General features: G+C 45.8%; 2 protein-coding genes and 1 pseudogene across 7 annotated transcripts in view; 2 read left to right on the plus strand and 1 right to left on the minus strand.

Moving 5' to 3' along the window:
- The window catches only part of POLR3K (RNA polymerase III subunit K), a 58,848-nt gene extending 43,553 nt beyond the window's left edge, over positions 1-15,295 (minus strand). Inside the window, exon 1 of the mRNA XM_063934222.1 lies at positions 15,181-15,295. Coding sequence (XP_063790292.1) covers positions 15,181-15,291 — 111 coding nt within the window. The 5' untranslated portion in view covers positions 15,292-15,295. The remainder of the gene's footprint in view (positions 1-15,180) is intronic.
- SNRNP25 (small nuclear ribonucleoprotein U11/U12 subunit 25) overlaps positions 6,031-25,731 on the plus strand; it is a 137,437-nt gene continuing 117,736 nt past the window's right edge. The window contains exon 1 of one of the 6 annotated variants that reach the window (XM_063934217.1): positions 6,031-6,045. The gene's annotated coding sequence lies outside the window, so the exon portion shown is untranslated. The other 5 variants (XM_063934220.1, XM_063934218.1, XM_063934216.1 and 2 more) reach the window with 5 other exon arrangements.
- On the plus strand, positions 6,936-7,054 carry LOC134947379 (5S ribosomal RNA; annotated as a pseudogene).

Raw genomic sequence — 25,731 nt, forward strand, 5'->3', positions numbered from 1 at the left:
AATAGAATTATCGGTAAGTAAATTCTTATTTTCTCTATCGTCCTAAGTGGATGCTGGGGTTCCTGAAAGGACCATGGGGATTATACCAAAGCTCCCAAACGGGCGGGAGAGTGCGGATGACTCTGCAGCACCGAATGAGAGAACTCCAGGTCCTCCTTTGCCAGGGTATCAAATTTGTAAAATTTTACAAACGTGTTCTCCCCCGACCACGTAGCTGCTCGGCAGAGTTGTAATGCCGAGACCCCTCGGGCAGCCGCCCAAGATGAGCCCACCTTCCTTGTGGAGTGGGCTTTTACAGTTTTAGGCTGTGGCAGGCCTGCCACAGAATGTGCAAGTTGAATTGTGTTACAAATCCAACGAGCAATCGACTGCTTAGAAGCAGGTGCGCCCAACTTGTTGGGTGCATACAATATAAACAGCGAGTCAGATTTTCTGACTCCAGCCGTCCTTGCAATGTATATTTTTAAGGCTCTGACAACGTCCAACAACTTGGAGTCCTCCAAGTCGCTAGTGGCCGCAGGCACCACAATAGGTTGGTTCAGATGAAATGCTGATACCACTTTAGGGAGAAAATGCGGACGAGTCCGCAGTTCTGCCCTATCCGAATGGAAGATTAGATAAGGACTTTTATAAGATAAAGCCGCCAATTCAGATACTCTCCTGGCAGAGGCCAGGGCTAGTAACATAGTCACTTTCAATGTGAGATATTTCAAATCCACCTTTTTCAATGGTTCAAACCAATGGGATTTGAGGAAATCTAAAACTACATTTAGATCCCACGGTGCCACCGGAGGCACCACAGGAGGCTGTATATGCAGTACTCCCTTGACAAAAGTCTGGACCTCAGGGACAGAGGCCAATTCTTTTTGGAAGAATATTGACAGGGCCGAAATTTGAACCTTAATGGATCCCAATTTGAGACCCATAGATAATCCTGATTGCAGGAAATGTAGGAAACGACCCAGTTGGAATTCCTCCGTCGGAACCCTCCGATCCTCGCACCACGCTACATATTTTCGCCAAATGCGGTGATAATGTTTCACGGTGACTTCCTTCCGTGCCTTAATCAAGGTAGGAATGACTTCTTCTGGAATGCCTTTCCCTTTTAGGATCTGGCGTTCAACCGCCATGCCGTCAAACGCAGCCGCGGTAAGTCTTGAAAAAGACAGGGACCCTGCTGTAGCAGGTCCCTTCTCAGAGGTAGAGGCCACGGTTCGTCCGTGAGCATCTCTTGAAGTTCCGGATACCAAGTCCTTCTCGGCCAATCCGGAACCACTAGTATTGTTCTTACTCTTCTTTGCCGTATGATCTTCAATACCTTTGGTATGAGCGGCAGAGGAGGAAAGACATACACTGACTGGTACACCCAAGGAGTTACCAGTGCGTCCACAGCTATTGCCTGTGGATCTCTTGACCTGGCGCAATATTTGTCCAGTTTCTTGTTGAGGCGAGACGCCATCATGTCTACAATTGGTCTTTCCCAACGGTCTATTAACATGTTGAAGACTTCTGGATGTAGACCCCACTCTCCCGGATGAAGATCGTGTCTGCTGAGGAAGTCTGCTTCCCAGTTGTCCACGCCCGGGATGAACACTGCTGACAGTGCTATCACGTGATTCTCCGCCCAGCGAAGAATCTTGGCAGCTTCTGCCATTGCACTCCTGCTTCTTGTGCCGCCCTGCCTGTTTACATGGGCGACCGCCGTGATGTTGTCCGACTGAATCAACACCGGCTTTCCTTGCAGGAGAAGTTCCGCCTGGCTTAGAGCATTGTAGATTGCTCTTAGTTCCAGAATGTTTATGTGAAGAGACTTTTCCAGACTCGTCCATACTCCCTGGAAGTTTCTTCCTTGTGTGACTGCTCCCCAGCCTCTCAGGCTGGCGTCCGTGGTCACCAGGATCCAATCCTGAATGCCGAATCTGCGGCCTTCTAATAGGTGAGCCTTCTGCAACCACCACAGAAGTGACACCCTTGTCTTTGGTGACAGGGTTATTCGCAGGTGCATCTGCAGATGCGACCCTGACCATTTGTCCAACAGATCCCTTTGGAATATTCTTGCATGGAATCTGCCGAATGGAATTGCTTCGTAAGAAGCCACCATTTTTCCCAGGACTCTTGTGCATTGATGTACTGACACTTTTCCTGGTTTTAGGAGGTTCCTGACCAGATCGGGTAACTCCTTGGCTTTTTCCTCTGGAAGGAAAACCTTTTTCTGAACCGTGTCCAGAATCATTCCTAGGAACAGCAGACGAGTTGTCGGGATTAAATGGGATTTTGGAATATTCAGAATCCACCCGTGTTGTCTTAGCACCTCTTGAGATAGTGCTAAAGCTGTCTCCAGCTGTTCTCTGGACCTTGCCCTTATTAGGAGATCGTCCAAGTATGGGATAACTAATACGCCTTTTCTTCGAAGAAGAATCATCATCTCGGCCATTACCTTGGTAAAGACCCGAGGCGCCGTGGACAATCCGAACGGCAGCGTCTGAAACTGATAGTGACAGTTTTGAACAATGAACCTGAGGTACCCCTGGTGTGCGGGGTAAATCGGAACGTGTAGATACGCATCCTTGATGTCCAAGGATACCATAAAGTCCCCTTCTTCCAGGTTCGCTATCACTGCTCTGAGTGACTCCATCTTGAACTTGAACTTTTTTATGTAGAGGTTCAAGGACTTCAGATTTAGAATAGGCCTTACCGAGCCATCCGGCTTCGGTACCACAAATAGAGTGGAATAATACCCCTTTCCTTGTTGTAATAGGGGTACTTTGACTATCACCTGCTGAGCGTACAGCTTGTGAATGGCTTCCAACACCCTCTCCCTTTCGGAAGAGACGGTTGGTAAGGCAGACTTCAGGAAACGATGAGGAGGATCCGTCTCTAATTCCAACCTGTACCCCTGAGATATTATCTGCAGGATCCAGGGGTCTACCTGCGAGTGAGCCCACTGCGCGCTGTAATTTTTGAGACGGCCCCCCACTGTCCCCGAGTCCGCTTGAGAGGCCCCAGCGTCATGCTGAGGTTTTTGCAGGAGCCGGGGAGGGCTTCTGTTCCTGGGAAGGAGCTGCCTGTTGGTGTCTCTTCCCTCTTCCTCTGCCTCGTGGCAGGTACGACAAGCCCTTTGCTCTCTTATTTTTGTAGGAGCGAAAAGGCTGCGGTTGAAAGGTCGGTGCCTTTCTCTGTTGGGGAGTGACTTGAGGTAAAAAAGTGGATTTCCCGGCAGTAGCCGTGGCCACCAAGTCTGATAGACCAACTCCAAATAACTCCTCCCCTTTATACGGCAAAACCTCCATGTGACGTTTTGAATCCGCATCGCCTGTCCACTGTCGTGTCCATAAGGCTCTTCTGGCTGAAATGGACATAGCACTCACCCGAGATGCCAGTGTGCAAATATCCCTCTGTGCATCACGCATATAGATAAATGCATCCTTTATTTGTTCTAACGACAGTAAAACATTGTCCCTATCTAGGGTATCAATATTTTCAATCAGGGATTCTGACCAAACTACTCCAGCACTGCACATCCAGGCAGTTGCTATAGCTGGTCGTAGTATAACACCTGCATGTGTGTATATATTCTTTTGAATAACTTCCATCTTTCTATCTGATGGATCCTTAAGTGCGGCCGTCTCAGGAGAGGGTAACGCCACTTGTTTGGATAAGCGTGTGAGCGCCTTGTCCACCTTAGGGGGTGTTTCCCCGCGCGCCCTAACCTCTGGCGGGAAAGGGTATAATGCCAATAACTTTTTTGAAATTATCAACTTTTTATCAGGAGCAACCCACGCTTCATCACACACGTCATTTAATTCTTCTGATTCAGGAAAAACTGTTTGTAGTTTTTTCACACCATACATAATACCCTGTTTTACGGTATCTGTAGTATCAGCTAAATGTAACGTCTCCTTCATTGCCAAAATCATATAACGTGTGGCCCTACTGGAAAATACGTTTGAATTTCTACCGTCGTCACTGGAATCAGTGCCCGTGTCTGGGTCTGTGTCGACCGACTGAGGCAAAGGGCGTTTTACAGCCCCTGACGGTGTTTGAGGCGCCTGGACAGGCATTAATTGATTGTCCGGCCGCCTCATGTCCTCAACTGACTGTTTAAGGGAAGATAAACCATCACGTAATTCCACAAATAAAGGCATCCATTCTGGTGTCGACCCCCTGGGGGGTGACATCTGCATATTTGGCAATTGCTCCGCCTCCACACCAATATCGTCCTCATACATGTCGACACCACGTACCGACACACACCGCAAACTCACAGGGAATGCTCTAATGAAGACAGGACCCACTAGCCCTTTTGGGGAGACAGAGGGAGAGTCTGCCAGCACACACCACAAAGCGCTATATATACAAGGGATATCCTTATATTAAGTGCTCCCTTATAGCTGCTTTAATATATATATATATATAGCCATTAATGTGCCCCCCCCTCTCTGTTTTACCCTGTTTCTGTAGTGCAGTGCAGGGGAGAGACCTGGGAGCCGTTCTGACCAGCGGAGCTGTGACAGAAAATGGCGCCGTGTGCTGAGGAGATAGGCCCCGCCCCTTTTTCGGCGGGTTCTTCTCCCGCTATTTTTCCAGTCAGGCAGGGGTTAAATATCTCCATATAGCCCCTATGGGCTATATGTGAGGTATTTTTAGCCTTGTATAAGGTTTATATTTGCCTCTCAGAGCGCCCCCCCCCAGCGCTCTGCACCCTCAGTGACTGCCCAGTGAAGTGTGCTGAGAGGAAAATGGCGCACAGCTGCAGTGCTGTGCGCTACCTTATGAAGACTGAGGAGTCTTCAGCCGCCGGTTTCCGGACCTCTTCACGCTTCAGCATCTGCAAGGGGGTCGGCGGCGCGGCTCCGGGACCGGACTCCACGGCTGGGCCTGTGTTCGATCCCTCTGGAGCTAATGGTGTCCAGTAGCCAAGCAGCAAATCCACTCTGCATGCAGGTGAGTTTACTACTTTCCCCCTAAGTCCCACGTTGCAGTGATCCTGTTGCCAGCAGGACTCACTGTAAAGAAAAAAACCTAAACTAAACTTTCTCTAAGCAGCTCTTTAGGAGAGCCACCTAGATTGCACCCTTCTCGTTCGGGCACAAAATCTAACTGGAGTCTGGAGGAGGGTCATAGGGGGAGGAGCCAGTGCACACCACCTGACCTAGTAAAGCTTTACTTTTTTGTGCCCTGTCTCCTGCGGAGCCGCTATTCCCCATGGTCCTTTCAGGAACCCCAGCATCCACTTAGGACGATAGAGAAATAGCCTTTTAGCTGTAGAATATCATATAGTTGAAAATAAAGCACAAAAATGACTTCTATCTATCAGCTAGGCAAAAGACAGAATATATCAATATTTATATTTCCACCATCCTAGCAGATTGCCAGGTGGAAATAGTATTGAGGTGAATGAAATAAGAGAGTATGTCAGTCTGAATTAGACAAATTAGTAAATAAATTACTGAGTACTTTGCAGCAATACCATATGTTGTCTCATAAAAAACATGTTTCACATAGAATCCAGCATAGAACAACACACAAAAAACAGTATAGGCAATAGACTGTCAATTGCGGAGAGGGTACACATGAAAAGCAATATTTGTCATCATTTATTAAAGACACGCTATGTGTACTAAACCTCTGTAAATAATTTAACCAAGTTCTCCTTAGCAAAGGTCTGACTGGGCTGGTAATCAAGGTAATATTAGGATTGATGCATAGATTACCAACTGGTGAATGGTCTCCCTGTGTTGGTTAATTACCTTATCTGCATGGAATAGATCTGTGGAGACAGCCAGCAAATGCTGTTTGGTCTGACCTTGTTGCTAGGCAACCTATCCTGTCCGTGCTGTGTGCACAGAGTGGAGATTATTACTCCCCTGTAACGTTGGAGACTACAGGGGAATAAGGTGCCTATGAGGAGAGTCTCCAACGTTACAGGGGAGTAATACTCTCCACTCTGTGCACACAGCACGGACAGGATAGGTTGCCTAGCAACAAGGTCAGACCAAACAGCATTTGCTGGCTGTCTCCACAGATCTATTCCATGCAGATAAGGTAATTAACCAACACAGGGAGACCATTCACCAGTTGGTAATCTATGCATCAATCCTAATATTACCTTGATTACCAGCCCAGTCAGACCTTTGCTAAGGAGAACTTGGTTAAATTATTTACAGAGGTTTAGTACACATAGCGTGTCTTTAATAAATGATGACAAATATTGCTTTTCATGTGTACCCTCTCCGCAATTGACAGTCTATTGCCTATACTGTTTTTTGTGTGTTGTTCTATGCTGGATTCTATGTGAAACATTATGTTTTATATGAGACAACATATGGTATTGCTGCAAAGTACTCAGTAATTTATTTACTCATTTGTCTAATTCAGACTGACATACTCTCTTATTTCATTCACCTCAATACTATTTCCACCTGGCAATCTGCTTGGATGGTGGAAATATAAATATTGACATATTCTGTCTTTTGCCTAGCTGATAGATAGAAGTCATTTTTGGGCTTTATTTTCAACTATATGATATTCTACAGCTAAAAGGCTATATTCCCGCAGTTTTGTTACACTTTATTCGTGTCAGTGGGGCAATGCTCACTGGTATCACCACAATTTAGTTGTGGGAATTTGTGACAACATACATAATATGTATGGCCCCAAGTGAGGCCTCCTTTACTATTATTATTCTGTTTACAAACTGTTCCAGTATCAACACCAAGATACTGGCCCTCCAATGTTTATTTATTATTTTTTGGCACTGTATTTATGTGAAAAATCTCCTTTCTTTTGACTTCATTTTCACATCAAAAGCAACGGGACATACCGCCCAGACACTTTGAAGTAATTTGTAATACTTTTCCTCACCCCCTTTTTTGACAGGCTCAAACCTATCAAGCAACTGGTTTTTCCATACGCAGATAGGTACCTACTTGACTATCTACAGTCAAACCATGCTGGACATGCCTGATCTCGCCTGATCTTGGAAGCCAAGCAGCATTGGGCCTGGTCAGTACCAGAAAGGGTGACCCTCTGGGAATACTGGGTACTGTAGTATCAAGGAACATACCTTCCGTGTATACACTCTTTGTTTACCAGTATCTTCCACCACAATTAATTATTGCAGTCATTTACCAATATTTACCTTCCTAGAAGGAGTCCGGAGTCGTTTAAGCCGGTTTTTCTTGTTTCTCTCATATGAATATACTTACGTATAAAAATTCATAAATCAATAGAGAAACATGATTCACCAAATTTTCGCTCTGATTAATTTCAAATATCAATACTCGCTTAATCCTAGTGGGTGTGCACACAAATTATCTGCCACCTACTTCATACCAAGCGAGTCACAATCGTCTTATCATTTAATACTTTTTTAATCACTTAGCTGATATATACAGCACTATTTGTGTAATTTGTCTTTTTTCGTCTGATATTCAATAAAAGTTACGTTTTATCTTCATATTCACATTTATAAATATTCTATTTTCATTAACAAGTTAATCTATATAAAGTGTGCCCCAGAGAGACACAAAAAAACAGTCTACTTTTTGCTTCTCTGCAAAAAAACCCATTCAATAGTTTGTTCTGAACTAATGTCCGGGAGCACCGCCAACTTTGTTCTATCCCAAAAGCCAGGCAGGCAAAGCGGTAGTTTTATGTTGGTCATCAATTTTGCCTTTTTTGGTACAAAAATTGGTTAAAAAATTGTTATCATCTATTTACAATCTGGTCCTGTGCAGATTCCTAAACCCCAACCCACTACTACACAATATCTATTGCCCAGGGATCTAACAGGGAGTGAACCCACTTGTGGCTGAACTTACGAAGGCGTGCCCCCACCGGGCCTAGCTCCGCCTGTGGAGCCCCAGCGACATGCAGTGGATTTTGTAGAGGCCGGGGAGGTCTTCTGTTCCAGGGAACTTGCCGTGTTGTGCAGCTTCTTTCCTCTGCCCCCGCCTCTGGCAAGAAAGGACGCACCTCGGACTTTCTTGTTTCTTTGTTCGAAAGGCTGCATTTGATAATGTCGTGCTTTCCTAGGCTGTGCAGGAATATAAGGCAAAATATCAGAATTACCAGCTATAGCTGTGGAGACCAGGTCCGAGAACCCTTCTCCACACAATCCTCAGCCTTCCATATGCCTCTTAAGTCGGCATCATCTGTCCATTGCATATTCTACAGGACACGTCAAGCAGAAATCGACATAGCTTTGACTCTAGGACCCAGTAGACTCATGTCTCTTTGGGCATGTTTTTTACATATATATCTCAGAAGACAGCATCTTTAATATATATATATATATATATATATATATATATATATATATATACATACACACACACACACACACACACACACACACACACACATATATATCTCTATATCTCTCTCTATAATATATATATATATATATATATATATATATATATATATAAAAAAAAACCAGGGGTTCCACACAGGTGGAAGGGGCACTCACAGTTGAATAACGCATACAATTAAATTGCATAAAACATTCATAGTTTAATAGTCGAATATTCAGTTGCACCAACTCGCCCTTGATCGACGTTTCGACCCCATAACTGGGTCTTTCTCAAGATAGGCAGGTTCGGTTAACATTCAAATAACTTTTAAAGGTATATACATAGTAACATCAGTGGAGATATAAAACATCACTTAGGTGAAATGTCCTGACAACATATATCCACTCAGCTGGTATACAGCTCAAATGCTCCAGCAATTATACCTTCACAGGTAAATGCATGTAAGGCTTCTAAATGTAGTTCACGTAAAAATCATCTATATACCAGCAGTCATTCCGTTCTGAATGCATCCAGATAAGCCACTAGTAAGTTCCACAACGCATCAAAAGCGATAATCAACCATGTTCACACAGTCAGAAGGCACCTGGTACTCATATAGAGAGATATATATATATATATATATCTCTCTATATGAGTACCAGGTGCCTTCTGACTGTGTGAACATGGTTGATTATCGCTTTTGATGCGTTGTGGAACTTACTAGTGGCTTATCTGGATGCATTCAGAACGGAATGACTGCTGGTATATAGATGATTTTTACGTGAACTACATTTAGAAGCCTTACATGCATTTACCTGTGAAGGTATAATTGCTGGAGCATTTGAGCTGTATACCAGCTGAGTGGATATATGTTGTCAGGACATTTCACCTAAGTGATGTTTTATATCTCCACTGATGTTACTATGTATATACCTTTAAAAGTTATTTGAATGTTAACCGAACCTGCCTATCTTGAGAAAGACCCAGTTATGGGGTCGAAACGTCGATCAAGGGCGAGTTGGTGCAACTGAATATTCGACTATTAAACTATGAATGTTTTATGCAATTTAATTGTATGCGTTATTCAACTGTGAGTGCCCCTTCCACCTGTGTGGAACCCCTGTTTTTGTATTTGTGGCTGACTTTGTCAGTTTCACTGGGTGCACCCTAAACATGTATTTATGTATTTTTTGATGTGAGTGCGGATCTCCAATGATAGATATATATATATATATATATATATATATATATATATATATATATATATATATATATATATATATATATATATAGAGAGAGAGAGATATATATATATATATATATATATATATATAGAGAGATATATATATATATATATATATAGAGAGATATATATATATATATATAGAGAGATATGTATAGAGAGATATACCTACTAAGGTCTCAATCTCAGCTGATAAGGTACCTGTCCACGCTACAACAGCGCTATAAACCCATGCCGACACAATCGCCGGTCTGAGTAGTGTACTAGAATGTGCACGCTATCTGCAGGATCCCTGAGGATAGCTGTTACGTCAGGGCTACCTTTTGGACAAACGTGACAACCTAGGGGAAGATTCCCATCGTATCCTGGCCCTAGTAGGGAAAGGATACTCCCTGAGAATTCTTTGTGGGAAACTGCAGTCTCTTGTCTAGAGATTCCCGCTCTTTTTCATCATGAGAGGAGGGAAATTTAACTCAGCTTTCTTCCCCTTAAACATGTGTACCCTTGTGTCAGGGACAGATGAGTCATCAGTGATATGCAAATCATCTTTTATTACAATAATCATATATTGAATACTTTTCTGCCATTTTGACTGTAACTTTGCATTATCGTAGTCGACACTGGAGTCAGACTCCGTGTCGATATCGGTGTCTATTATTTTGGATAGTGATCATTGAGAGACTCTGAAGGTCTCTGCGACATAGGGACAGACATGGGTAGATTCCCTGTCTGTTCTCTAATCTTTTGTGCAATAAATTCTCCTTAGCACTTAATGACACATATCCAAACAGATGTCGGCGTTGTCGACGGAGACACCCTCTCACACACATATTTGCTCCATCTCCTCCTTAGGGGAGCCTTTTACCTCAGACATGTCGACACACACGTACCAACACACCACACACTCAGGGAATGCTCATCTGAAGACAATTCCCCCATAAGGCCCTTTGGAGAGACAGAGAGAGAGTATGCCAGCACACACCCCAGCGCTATTAACCCAGGAATAACACAGTAACTTAATGTTAACCCAGTAGCTGCTGTTTATATTGATTTTTGCGCCTAATTATGTGCCCCCCCCCCCCTCTCTTTTAACCCTCTTCTACCGTGTAACTGCAGGGGAGAGGCTGGGGAGCTTCCTCTCAGCGGTGCTGTGGAGAAAAAACATGGCGCTGGTGAGTGCTGAGGAAGAAGCCCCGCCCCCTCGACGGCGGGCTTCTGTCCCGCTTTCATGTACAATTTTTGGCGGGGGCTCATACATATATACAGTGCCCAACTGTATATATGCAAACTTTTGCCAAAGAGGTCTCTAATTGCTGCCCAGGGCGCCCGCCCCCCTGCGCCCTGCACCCTTACAGTGACCGGAGTATGTGGGTGTAGTGTGGGAGCAATGGCGCACAGCTGCAGTGCTGTGCGCTACCTCAGTGAAGACTGGAGTCTTCTGCCGCTGATTTCGAAGTCTTCTTGCTTCTTTCACCCGGCTTCTGTCTTCCGGCTCTGCGAGGGGGACGGCGGCGCGGCTCCGGGATCGGACGACGAGGGTGAGATCCTGTGTACGATCCCTCTGGAGCTAATGGTGTCCAGAAGCCTAAGAAGCAGGACCTATCTGCAGAGAGTAGGGCTGCTTCTCTCCCCTCAGTCCCACGATGCAGGGAGTCTGTTGCCAGCAGAGCTCCCTGAAAATAAAAAAACCTAACAAAATACTTTCTTATAGCCAGCTCAGGAGAGCTCACTAAACAGCACCCAGCTCGTCCGGGCACAGATTCAAACTGAGGTCTGGAGGAGGGACATAGAGGGAGGAGCCAGAGCACACCAGAATCTAAATTCTTTCTTAAAGTGCCCATGTCTCCTGCGGAGCCCGTCTATTCCCCATGGTCCTTACGGAGTCCCCAGCATCCACTAGTACGTTAGAGAAAAGCTTATGGCTGCTAAAAACCAGCAGCCCATTGACCATGGTCCGCCTCCTGCCGCACCAAACAAAAAACTAAATTGCCTGAGCCAGGAGGCGGGGATATAGGGATGGGCCCGTTGCATTCTGGAGGCCAAAAGCTTTGATCGTTTGGTGTCAATCCGCTATCACTACCTCATATCCCAATGTTATCCTTTGGATAACCTGTGGGCCCTTCAGGAGAAATGAGCACTTACATGTGCAATTGTACTATGACACTTCCATATAAAATTATTCATTGAATTGACTAAGGGCCTTATTCATATTTGTAAGCACACCAAATGATTTGCACTAAAATCTAATAGCAATGCCACTTGCATCACTTACCTTTTCACAGAAAGATTGACGATCAGGCACCGTTTGTGGGCATCGATGGGGGAGTGGTTACGGACATTATTTGGGTGCGGGTCGCTGGGTGTGCCTGTGAAACCGTATTCAAGCAGTGTGCCTCCGGCATTTGTTTAGGCTGCCATGTTGCTTGGCTATTGATTTAATTGAGTTGCTGATTATTGAAGGATGTGCGTGTGTGCTGGGACCCAAACATGTGGTTCACTGTGGCTGTAGGAATTATGGCCCTCATTCAAAGATGGATGCATTGCACATTGCTCCCGAGTCTTTGGATTTACTGCCCCCTAACGGTGATAGGCTGTGGTTTAGGGGGCACTGTGTGCAACAACGCAAGACCCATTCCGCACATGTACAAAACGGGTCCCTTGCATGTACAGGTGTCCCACTATCAGAGATGTATGCAAACCAGAATTAGAGGAACAGCTTCTTGCAAGTTATATATTTGGAACAATATGAATAAATTAGTTTTTTTTAGTTTTTTTATATTGCATTTGATTTTGTATTCGATTTTATAGGCGATTTAGTATGATTTTGAAATGGATATCCTAAACCGAACACAAAATCACTAGCCAAAATCGAACAACATCGAATTAGATTTCAAAATCAAATCTTAGTAAATGTGCGATTTGATGAGTGAAAATTTTCGATTTGATTTGATTTCAGCCGATTTAAATTGAACTGAAAATAGAAAACAAAACTGAACTTTATTAACTATGGGCCTAATTCAGATATGATCGTAGATGTGCTAAATTTAGGACATCTATGATCAATTTCTCAGACATGGGGGGGATGCCCACAACAGGGCTAGTCCGCCCCTTATGTCTGGCCCCAACCCCCCCCCCCCTCCTCGCAAGGGTGTGAAAGCATCACACAGCGGCGATGCTTTTACACCCGTTGAGTAACTCCGGGTCGCAGCGGCTGTGTTCTAACGCCGTTGGCAAGCCCCCTCCCGCCTCTGACTGTCAATCAGGCAGAGGCAATCGCTTTTAGCATCTCACTGGGCTCCCGGAGTGCGCAGCAATTCAGACTGCGATCGCTGCCACTTCAGTGAGCCAGTCTGAATTACCGCCTATACTCCCTCATCTCAAAATACTTTCCCTCTTAAGACTTGCTCCTCTTGGTTTAACTGTGCTCTCTTCCTGTTAGACTGCCCTCCCATGAGCAGTGACCTCCTTACTCTTTGTTTTCTTGTTGGCATTTATTTTGGGTACCTTTTAAGTCCCTGTTTTACGTATTGTCTGTTTTCCCTACAATAATTGTGATGCACCATGATGCCATACAAAACACTAATAATTGTTTCAACAAGAGGAGAAGAAAGGGTAATCCTAAAATTCAGAGCTGTAAACTGCATGAAAAGTCTGGTTATCCTTTAACATGACTGACCAAATGTAATAGCCTACAGTCTGAGAAGTGCTGAAGCTTCATCGATTAAGTCCCAAGATTCAAAACTCCAATTCTTTCAAAGGTAAAACCAATTAATTTTTTTGCAAAGGCAAAACCAAGACACGTATAAAGCAGAAACTGTTTTAAAACAATTGCTGCTTTATATCTTGTGGCCAAATCAACAAAACACTGGCACTTTGCAAACTATTACATTTGTCAAATCAGTGTTTAACCAGAACTTACACTGCAGCCAGGGTGGGTGACTTGGTTAGGATCCCGGCAGTGGATACAGAGGCAGAATTCTGGGAGGCAACGGAGTCATCTACCGCCGGGCTCCTGCTCTGAAGAGGGGCACCTCTCCTCCCATTCTGTGACACCATTTAATTAAGTTAATTGCTAGCTGCCGCTGTCTTTTCAGTAGACGACTTCCTCACTGGTCCCTGCACCTTACACATCACACCCTCTTTATTATACTGAATATACACATTTTACAAGTGTCATACCCAGGATTAGAAACCACGACCTATTACACTGGAAGCAGACACCTTACTGATGAAGCTGTTTGCTCCTGTATAGGAAATATGAGAATTTTAACTATATGAAGATACTTCTCTGGCAGTTACACATATAGGCCCTCATTCCGAGTTGTTCGCTCGCAAGCTGCTTTTAGCAGCTTTGCACACGCTAAGCCACCGCCTACTGGGAGTGAATCTTAGCATAGTAAAATTGCGAACGAAAGATTAGCAGAATTGCGAATAGACACTTCTTAGCAGTTTCTGAGTAGCTCCACACTTACTCGGCAACTGCGATCAGTTCAGTCAGTTTCGTTCCTGGTTTGACGTCACAAACACTCCCAGCGTTCGCCCAGACACTCCCCAGTTTCTTCAGACACTCCCGCTTTTTCCCCAGAAACGGCAGCGTTTTTTCACACACACCCATAAAACGGCCAGTTTCCGCCAAGAAACACCCACTTCCTGTCAATAACATTACGATCACCAGAACGAAGATAAAACCTCGTAATGCCGTGAGTAAAATTCTTAACTGCATAGCAAATTTACTTGGCGCAGTCACAGTGCGAACATTGCGCATGCGCAATTAGCGGAAAATCGCTGCGATGCGAAGAAAATTACCGAGCGAACAACTCGGAATGACCACCATAGGCCCTCATTCCGAGTGGATATGGTTATGGAGAACACTCTACTGATCCCTTGCATTCACGTTGATGAACACAGTTAAATGTACCTTTCATTGCCACCACAGCTCCCACTTGAAAGCATAAGTTGGTATAGTTTCATTGGAACAGATATGCCATTTTTACCAGTTTCTGGTATTTTACGGGCATTAGAAATACAAATGATTTTCAAAGCTAGTAAGTACCTGGCCTGTCGGGTAGAATGTCTGACTCAAAAGTTTGAACACCAATATTAGTCCGGTTATTAAAGTGTAAAACACATCAGGTCACAAAGGAGTTGAATAGGACTACTAAACATAACAATCAAAATAAATCGGGGCACCTTATGCGACAGTAAAGCTGAAGTAGTAACTATAATAATTCTGGCTAGTCAAATATATATAACTTGTAAGTTGTACAACTGTGTCATCAAAATTAAGGGTGAGATGTATCAAAAGCCTTGGAGAGTAATAAAATGAAGAAGTTGTGAAAACCAACCAATCAGTATCTGTCATTTACCTAGCACAGCCCATGAAATTATAGTTAAATACTGATTGGTTGCTTTTGACGAGTTTCTCTCTCTCCAAGGCTTGATACATCTGCCCTTATATCTGATACAACCCAATCATTTCAAATACTGGTAACTAAACCATAAAAGTGGGCACATACTGATTACAGAAGGCGATGCTCAGAAGGGACAGCACTGTACATTGATCCTTTCTCTTTAAGTACAGCTTTGTGGTCAGTAGCCATTGTATATCCCTCACACGCACACCAGACATTCAATCTTTACCTTCCGATTAACATTGTGCACATAAGGACACGTATTACAGGCGAACCTGTAGCATTTCTGCCCCTCTTCCACTATCAGCACATTGCCACACGTCGGGCAGAACAGCAACATATTTACTCACTGTACTTCCGCCAGCAGTTCCCTGGCGGTGACGTATTTCCTCCAGTACATCCGGGCCGGCCGAAGCGTGCTTCCGGTGTCAGGTGTGTGGGTTGTTTACGTTAGAAGCTGATGCTGCCTATGTGGGACAGTAGATGCTAGATCCAAGTGGCCTAATGGATCTTTTACGTCAGGGGGAGGAGCCACGACACGCTATGTGGGACTAAGGAGGAAGAGAAGGGTTGAGGCTAGATCCAAGTGGTCTAAGGCACCTTTTCCGTCAGGGGGAGGAGCCACGACACAAGAGGGAGGAGCTACGCCAGCGGGACAGTTGCTGTAGTATCCACGCCACCAACTATTACCTTTTGCCCGAAGCGTGGCGAGCGAAATTTTCGGGTACCTTGTTCGGCCGTAGCTCCTCCCCCTGTTGACGGGTCTCCTCCCCTAGGTACGTCAGAAGGTCCCTTCTCCCACTCCGATATAGAATCAACCGGAAGAGAAGGAGGATGTAGTGCAGTGTGCGGCGGGTGGAAGCTGGCATACATGCTCTAGCAGCAGCAGGTGACGCTTTCTGGGCATCATTCAGCTAGCGCTCAGCTCATAAACATGGTGTAACTATGCCTGTCATTTCACATCGAGCACCATATATAGTATACTGTTCCACAAAGAGCTGCAATATTATGTCAATGATGTTTAAGTTTAGTACATGACCGGTACAAGTTCAGAACATGGGCTCCTCTGAGGTTAGCATAACTAAAACTGCTTCACAACATCAGTACACTTGTTGTGAATACTAAGTAAACTGAGTGTTACGTTAGTAAGAATTAGAGGTTTCAGTGTTTAAATTAGTTTACTTGCTATTCTAAACACGTTTACTGATGTCCTGAAGCAGTTTAGTTATACTAACCTCCGGGGAGGCCTTGTTATGAACTTCTACCTACATGACCACTTACAGTATACTGTAAAACTGTAAATGTTTACTTTGCATGATATACTGTGTATATAAACATTTTCTCGCTGGCAATCTCTTCAGTAGGAAGTACCTTATTAGACAACATTTTTGGTAAAGAAGTGGTACATTGGTGCAGCCTGGTATCGTAGTAATTTGTGCTGGAGACAGGGCTCCATTCACACTGCAGTTACTTGTACCCCTTTTCCACTGCCGCAATATCATGGGTCATTGCTGGGCTAATCAACGTCGTGGCTCAGTGTAAAAGGGTCCTTGAAAAATAACCCGTGTCAAGTTACCAGGGAATCTGAGCCTGGTAGATGCCAGGGTTGGACCTGGGTAATACCCCTTTTACACCAAAATCCCGGGTCTGACCCAGGATTTGGAACACGGTTCCAAGACGGGTCAGACCCGGGACTCCCCCCATTTCACTGCAGTGCCGATCCGGGATATTCCCGGATCGGCACCGTTTACACTGCACCCGGGTGCAGTGTCTTGTAGGCCGGCGCTTACAGATGATGTCATCCCCAAGCGCCGGCCCACACTGCAGATCGGGACTCCGGAGCGTCTCGCCGGGGGCAAGCACAGCAATCTGGAAGCTGCTGTGCTGCCTGCAGCGTCCGGCGCTTCCAGGCACCAGACATGGAGCTGCTGTCTGCATAGACAGCATGTGCCATGTCCCCAGCCGCAGCATGTCAACCAGCACAGCGCCGCTGTCTGCATAGACAGCGTGCGCCGTGACCCCCAGCCTCCCGACCGCCCGCCGGACACTGTGGTACGGGAGGTTTGCCATGCTGTAAATGGTTTCCGGATCGGCTGACCCGGCTTACCCATTTACACCGCCTCCTTCCCGGGTCTTACCCGTGTCCAACCATGTGTATTTGCATGGTTGGATTCCCAGGAAAGTGGACCCGGGGTGACCCTTTTACACCACCTGCAGTCCCGGGATTTTGCGCGCTCCCGTGCAAAATCCCGGGATATTTCAGGTGGTAAAAGGGGTATTGCACCACCTGCAGTCCCGGGATTTTGCGCGCTCCTGGGCAAAATCCCGGGATATTTCAGGTGGTGTAAAAGGGGTATAAGCGTGCCATGTAAACGGCGCAATCAGGGTTATCTGACTCGGCATATGCTTAAAAGCTGCTGATTGTGTATCAGAGATCTGCCTATTGAGTGACATGCAGGGAAGACATGGGTTCAGCGTAAACAGGGTCAACCAAGGAATAACCTGGGTCCAAGGTGTAGTCTAAACGTGGTCGACCTGGCTTGTAACCATGTCTGGATAACCTGGGTTGGACCTGAGTTCTTGGTGGAAAAGTTGTAATATACCCCTTTTCCACTGCTGCTAAAGCCAAGGTTATTGCCGTGATAACTGCTGGGTGGTTATTGCTGGGTCGCAGCTCCATGGAAAAGGGTTAATCCGGGTCCAGTAACCTGGGAATCCAACCCGACTAACTTGCAGGGTTGGTCTCTGGAAGGACCCGGATTAAGGGGTAGTGTATGTAAATGGGTAAACTGGGTCATCAGGACCCGGCTCCCCTATATTTAGCATGGGGAGATCCATGGTTGCGGATGCTGCTTTCTGCAGTGCTGAAACAGATCCAGGGGTGGGGCCAGTTACATCAGCGGGCAGAGCTGGAGTATCTAATGCTGCTGAAACACTCCCAGCCTACTGCACCTGTGTGCAGTAAATGGCTCTGATTCGGGAATAATCTGGGTTGGAGTTGCAGAGGAAAGGGGTTAGTCCTGGGTCAGACCCAGTTTGGGACTGTGTTCCAAATCTCTGGTCAGACTCCGAACTTGGGTGGAAAAGAGGTATAAACTACATAGTCCTGGACGAAGTCAGGCGTTGAATATACAGTTTTAGCAGTCTGTGACAATTTAAAAACCTAATTTCTCTATCGTCCTAGTGGATGCTGGGGTTCCTGAAAGGACCATGGGGAATAGCGGCTCCGCAGGAGACAGGGCACAAAAGTAAAGCTTTCCGATCAGGTGGTGTGCACTGGCTCCTCCCCCTATGACCCTCCTCCAAGCCAGTTAGATTTTTGTGCCCGGCCGAGAAGGGTGCAATCTAGGTGGCTCTCCTAAAGAGCTGCTTAGAAAAGTTTAGCTTAGGTTTTTTACTTTACAGTGAGTCCTGCTGGCAACAGGATCACTGCAACGAGGGACTTAGGGGAGAAGAAGTGAACTCACCTGCGTGCAGGATGGATTGGCTTCTTGGCTACTGGACATCAGCTCCAGAGGGACGATCACAGGTACAGCCTGGATGGTCACCGGAGCCTTGCCGCCGGCCCCCTTGCAGATGCTGAAGTAAGAAGAGGTCCAGAATCGGCGGCAGAAGACTCCTCAGTCTTCTAAAGGTAGCGCACAGCACTGCAGCTGTGCGCCATTTTCCTCTCAGCACACTTCACACGGCAGTCACTGAGGGTGCAGGGCGCTGGGAGGGGGGCGCCCTGGGAGGCAAATGAATACCTATTTTGGCTAAAAATACCTCACATATAGTCTCCGGAGGCTATATGGAGATATTTAACCCCTGCCAGAATCCGTTAAGAGCGGGAGACGAGGCCGCCGAAAAAGGGGCGGGGCCTATCTCCTCAGCACACAGCGCCATTTTCCCTCACAGAAAGGCTGGAGGGAAGGCTCCCAGGCTCTCCCCTGCACTGCACTACAGAAACAGGGTTAAAACAGAGAGGGGGGGCACTAATTTGGCGTTAGAAATATATAAAAAATGCTATAAGGGAAAACACTTATATAAGGTTGTCCCTATATAATTATAGCGTTTTTGGTGTGTGCTGGCAAACTCTCCCTCTGTCTCTCCAAAGGGCTAGTGGGTCCTGTCCTCTATCAGAGCATTCCCTGTGTGTGTGCTGTGTGTCGGTACGTGTGTGTCGACATGTAGGAGGACGATGTTGGTGAGGAGGCGGAGCAATTGCCTGTAATGGTGATGTCACTCTCTAGGGAGTCGACACCGGAATGGATGGCTTATTTAGGAAATTACGTGATAATGTCAACACGCTGCAAGGTCGGTTGACGACATGAGACGGCCGACAAACAATTAGTACCGGTCCAGACGTCTCAAAAACACCGTCAGGGGTTTTTAAAACGCCCGTTTACTTTAGTCGGTCGACACAGACACAGACAGGGACACTGAATCCAGTGTCGACGGTGAATAAACAAACGTATTCCTTATTAGGGCCACACGTTAAAGGCAATGAAGGAGGTGTTACATATTTCTGATACTACAAGTACCACAAAAGAGGGTATTATGTGGGATGTGAAAAAACTACCATAGTTTTTCCTGAATCAGATAAATTAAATAAAGTGTGTGATGATGCGTGGGTTCCCCCCGATAGAAAATTATGGGCGGTATACCCTTTCCCGCCAGAAGTTAGGGCGCGTTGGGAAACACCCCTTAGGGTGGATAAGGCGCTCACACGCTTATCAAAACAAGTGGCGGTACCGTCTATAGATAGGGCCGTCCTCAAGGACCAGCTGACAGGAGGCTGGAAAATATCATAAAAAGTATATACACACATACTGGTGTTATACTGCGACCAGCGATCGCCTCAGCCTGGATGTGCAGAGCTGGGGTGGCTTGGTCGGATTCCCTGACTAAAAATATTGATACCCTTGACAGGGACAGTATTTTATTGACTATAGAGCATTTAAAGGATGCATTTCTATATATGCGAGATGCACAGAGAGATATTTGCACTCTGGCATCAAGAGTAAATGCGATGTCCATAACTGCCAGAAGATGTTATGGACACGACAGTGGTCAGGTGATGCAGATTCCAAACGGCACAAAGGTGTATTGCCGTATAAAGGAAGAGGAGTTATTTGGGGTCGGTCCATCGGATCTGGTGGCCACGGCAACTGCTGGAAAATCCACCGTTTTTACCCTAAGTCACATCTCTGCAGAAAAAGACACCGTCTTTTCAGCCTCAGTCCTTTCGTCCCTATAAGATCATATCTGCCCAGGGATAGAGGAAAGGGAAGAAGACTGCAGCAGGCAGCCCATTCCCAGGAACAGAAGCGTTCCACCGCTTCTGACAAGTTCTCAGCATGGCGCTGAGACCGTACAGGACCCCTGGATCCTACAAGTAGTATCCCAGGGGTACAGATTGGAATGTCGAGACGTTTCCCCTTCGCAGGCTCCTGAAGTCTGCTTTACCAAGGTCTCCCTCCGACAAGGAGGCAGTATGGGAAAAAAATTCACAAGCTGTATTCCCAGCAGGTGATAATTAAATTACCCCTCCTACTACAAGAAAAGGGGTATTATTCCACACTATATTGTGGTACTGAAGCCAGAAGGCTAGGTGAGACTTATTCTAAAAAATTTTTTGAACACTTACAAAGGTTCAAATCAAGATGGAGTCACTCAGAGCAGTGATAACGAACCAGGAAGAAGGGGACTATATAGTGTCCCGGGACATCAGGGATGCTTACCTCTATGTCCCAAATTTGCCCTTCTCACTAAGGGTACCTCAGGTTCGTGGTGCAGAACTGTCACTATCAGTTTCAGACGCTGCCGTTTGGATTGTCCACGGCACCCCGGGTCTTTACCAAGGTAATGGCCGAAATGATGATTCTTCTTCGAAGAAAAGGCGTCTTAATTATCCCTTACTTGGACGATCTCCTGATAAGGGCATAGTCCAGGGAACAGTTGGAGGTCGGAGTAGCACTATCTAGGATACTGCTACAACAGCACGGGTGGATTCTAAATATTCCAAAATCGCAGCTGATCCCGACGACACGTCTGCTGTGCCTAGGGATGATTCTGGACACAGTCCAGAAAAAGGTGTTTCTCCCGGAAGAGAAAGCCAGGGAGTTATCCGAGCTAGTCAGGAACCTCCTAAAAACAGTGCATCATTGCACAAGGGTCCTGGTAAAAATGGTGGCTTCCTACGAAGCAATTCCATTCGGCAGATTTCACGCAAGAACTTTTCAGTGGGATCTGCTGGACAAATGGTCCGGATCGCATCTTCAGATGCATCAGCGGATAACCCTATATCCAAGGACAAGGGTGTCTCTCCTGTGGTGGTTATAGAGTGCTCATCTTCTAGAGGGCCGCAGATTCGGCATTCAGGATTGGATGCTGGTGACCACGGAGCCCAGCCCGAGAGGCTGGGGAGCAGTCACACAAAAAAAAAATTTCCAGGGAGTGTGATCAAGTCTGGAGACTTTTCTCCACATAAATATACTGGAGCTAAGGGTAAATTTATAATGCTCTAAGCTTAGCAAGACCTCTGCTTCAAGGTCAGCCGGTATTGATCCAGTGGAAAAAACTTCACGGCAGTCGCCCACGTAAACAGACAGGGCGACACAAGAAGCAGGAGGGCAATGGCAAAAACTGCAAGGACTTTTCGCTGGGCGGAAAATCATGTGATAGCACTGTCAGCAGTGTTTCATCCCGGGAATGGAAACTGGGAAGCAGACTTCCTCAGCAGGCACGACCTCCACCCGGGAGAGTGGAAACTTCATCGGGAAGTTTTTTCCACATGATTGTAAACCGTTGGGAAATACCAAAGGTGGACATGATGGCGTCCCGTCTGAACAAAAAACGGGACAGGTATTGCGCCAGGTCAAGAGACCCTCAGGCAATAGCTGTGGACGTTCTGGTAACACCGTGGGTGTACCAGTCGGTGTATGTGTTCCCTCCTCTGCTTCTCATACCTAAGGTGCTGAGAATTATAAGACGTAGAGGAGTAAGAACTATACTCATGGCTCCGGATTGGCCAAGAAGGACTTGGTACCCGGAACTTCAAGAGATGCTTACAGAGGTCTTATGGCCTCTGCCGCTAAGAAGGGACTTGCTTCAGCAAGTACCATGTCTGTTCCAAGACTTACCGCAGCTGCGTTTTGTCGGCATGGCGGTGGAAAGCCGGATCCTAAGGGAAAAAGGCATTCCGGAAGAGGTCATTCCTACCCTGGTCAAAGCCAGAAAGGAGGTGACCGCACAACATTATCACCACATGTGGCGAAAATATGTTGCGTGGTGTGAGGCCAGGAAGGCCCCACAAAGAAATTTCAACTCGGTCGTTTCCTGCATTTCCTGCAAACAGGAGTGTCTATGGGCCTCAAATTGGGGTCCATTAAGGTTCAAATTTCGGCCCTGTCGATTTTCTTCCAGAAAGAATTGGCTTCAGTTCCTGAAGTCCAGAAGTTTGTCAAGGGAGTATTGCATATACAACCCCCTTTTGTGCCTCCAGTGGCACTGTGGGATCTCAATGTAGTTCTGGGATTCCTCAAATCACATTGGTTTAAAACCAGTCAAATCTGTGGATTTGAAGCATCTCACATGAAAAGTGACCATGCTCTTGGCCCTGGCCTGGACCAGGCGAGTGTCAAATTGGTGGTTTTTTCTCAAAAAAGCCCATATCTGTTTGTCCATTCGGACAGGGCAGAGCTGCGGACTCGTCCCCAGTTCTCTCCCTAAGGTGGTGTCAGTGTTTCACCTGAACCAGCTTATTATGGTGCCTTGCACCTACTAGGGACTTGGAGGACTCCAAGTTGCTAGATGTTGTCAGGGCCCTGAAAATATGTTCCAGGACGGCTGGAGTCAGGAAAACTGACTTGCTGTTATCCTGTATGCACCCAACAAACTGGGTGCTCTTGCTTCTAAGCAGACTATTGCTAGTTGGATGTGTAATACAATTCAGCTTGCACATTCTGTGGCAGGCCTGCCACAGCCAAAATATGTAAATGCCCATTCCACAAGGAAGGTGGGCTCATCTTGGGCGGCTGCCCGAGGGGTCTCGGCTTTACAACTTTGCCGAGCAGCTACTTGGTCAGGGGCAAACACGTTTGCTAAATTCTACAAATTTGATACCCTGGCTAAGGAGGACCTGGAGTTCTCTCATTCGGTGCTGCAGAGTCATCCGCACTCTCCCGCCCGTTTGGGAGCTTTGGTATAATCCCCATGGTCCTTTCAGGAACCCCAGCATCCACTAGGACGATAGAGAAAATAAGAATTTACTTACCGATAATTCTATTTCTCGGAGTCCGTAGTGGATGCTGGGCGCCCATCCCAAGTGCGGATTATCTGCAATACTTGTACATAGTTACAAAAATCGGGTTATTATTGTTGTGAGCCATCTTTTCAGAGGCTCCGCTGTTAGCATACTGTTAACTGGGTTTAGATCACAAGTTGTACGGTGTGATTGGTGTGGCTGGTATGAGTCTTACCCGGGATTCAAAATTCCTCCCTTATTGTGTACGCTCGTCCGGGCACAGTACCTAACTGGCTTGGAGGAGGGTCATAGGGGGAGGAGCCAGTGCACACCACCTGATCGGAAAGCTTTACTTTTGTGCCCTGTCTCCTGCGGAGCCGCTATTCCCCATGGTCCTTTCAGGAACCCCAGCATCCACTACGGACTCCGAGAAATAGAATTATCGGTAAGTAAATTCTTATTTTCTCTTACGTCCTAAAGGATGCTGGGGACTCCGTAAGGACCATGGGGTATAGACTGTCTCCGCAGGAAACATGGGCACTATAAAGAACTTTAGATGGGTGTGCACTGGCTCCTCCCTCTATGCCCCTCCTCCAGACCTCAGTTAGATCCTGTGCCCAGAGGAGACTGGGTGCACTACAGGGGAGCTCTCCTCAGTTTCTCTGAAAAATAATTTTGTTAGGTTTTTTATTTTCAGGGAGCACTGCTGGCAACAGGCTCCCTGCATCGTGGGACTGAGGGTAGAGAAGCAGACCTACTTAAATGATAGGCTCTGCTTCTTAGGCTACAGGACACCATTAGCTCCAGAGGGTCGGAACGCAGGTCTCACCCTCGCCGTTCGTCCCGGAGCCGCGCCGCCGTCCTCTTCACAGAGCCGGAAGATAGAAGCCGGGTGAGTATAAGAAGAAAGAAGACTTCAAAGGCGGCAGAAGACTTCAGATCTTCTCTGAGGTAACGCGCAGCGGTAACGCTGTGCGCCATTGCGCCCACACACAACACACACAGCGGGCACTGAAGGGCGCAGGGGGGTCGCCCTGGGCAGCAATAATAAACCTCTAGGGACTGGCATATATATATATATATATATATATATGTTTATATATAAAGAATAAAGGACCCTTTTTTTGCGCTAATGTACAATATAGCTCACACCACTAAGAAATGCCTCCTGTCAGATAAGGCACAGAAAGGGAATTATGGAAAAAATATGAATAAATATATTTGTATGTGATATCTGAGGTGGTTCAGCTCCCATGAGAATTCTTTTTTCCATATATACATATATATATATATATATATATATATATATAGGCTGCGGGGGCAGTATATATTATAATCCCCCGCCAGTATTGGAAATTTGAGCGGGACCGAAGCCCGCCGCTGAGGGGGCAGAGCCTGATCCTCCAGCACTAACCAGCGCCATTTTCTCCACAGCACACTGCAGAGAAGCTGGCTCCCCGGACTCTCCCCTGCTGAACACGGTGACAGGGCAAAAAAGAGGGGGGGAGGGCACTTTTAATTGACGCAGTGAGTGTGTATATATATATATATATATATATATATATATATATAAAGCTGAAATTTATCGTCAGCTAAGTGACAGTGATGTATATGTCAAATTGTTGAGTGATCCTACTCAGGAATATTTTAGTGAGCTGCGGGTATTATTAGAACAAGCAGTTGAACGAGGAATAATTCCAGAAAAGACAATGGCAGCACTTCTTGTCTTATCTCCTCGTACACCTGTGTTATATACGATTCCTAAGCTGCATAAAGATATGGTCCGCCCACCAGGGCGTCCCATTATCTCAGCGCGGGACTCGTTATATTCACAGGTGGCCAAGTATATTGATCATTTTTTGCAGCCTGTAATTCAAAATCAATCAACATATCTTAAAGATACTACCACATTTCTGAAAAAATTAAATGAAGTTACTGTTTCTGCAGACCAATGTTGGCTAGTAACAGCCGATGTTGTTAGTTTATATACTAGCATACCACATGAACGTGGCCTGCAAGCAGTTGAGGCTTTAATCCGTGATAACATACATTATGAAGGTCCAGAATGTAATTTTTTCATGTCCCTTTTATGGTTAACATTACATAGGAATTATTTCTTATTTAATAATGAGTTCTTTAGACAACAACAGGGCTGCGCAATGGGTTCTTGCGCAGCTCCAGCGTACGCAAACGCTTTCATGTTTGGCGTTGAGCATGAAATGTTTTTCACTAGTCATCTGTGTAGCTCTTATATTGCTATGTATACTCGCTACATAGATGACGTATTTATGTTATGGACAGGTTCCAAAGAAGCCTTCATTTCGATGATCCAGCATGCCAATGAGATGGATGACTGTATTAAGTTTACTTTTGACATACAGTTTCATAGTATTCATTTTTTAGATGTCAACATTACTAAACAAAATGGTAAATTTATGACTTCAATTTATAGTAAACCTACTGATGTCAATTGTTTGCTTCAATTTTCCAGTCATCATCCAAGTTCTCTAAAAAATGGGTTACCATTTTCTCAATATCTGCGCATTCACCGTA

Source organism: Pseudophryne corroboree, chromosome 7 (assembly GCF_028390025.1).
Source record: "Pseudophryne corroboree isolate aPseCor3 chromosome 7, aPseCor3.hap2, whole genome shotgun sequence".
NCBI classification, from domain to species: domain Eukaryota; kingdom Metazoa; phylum Chordata; class Amphibia; order Anura; family Myobatrachidae; genus Pseudophryne; species Pseudophryne corroboree.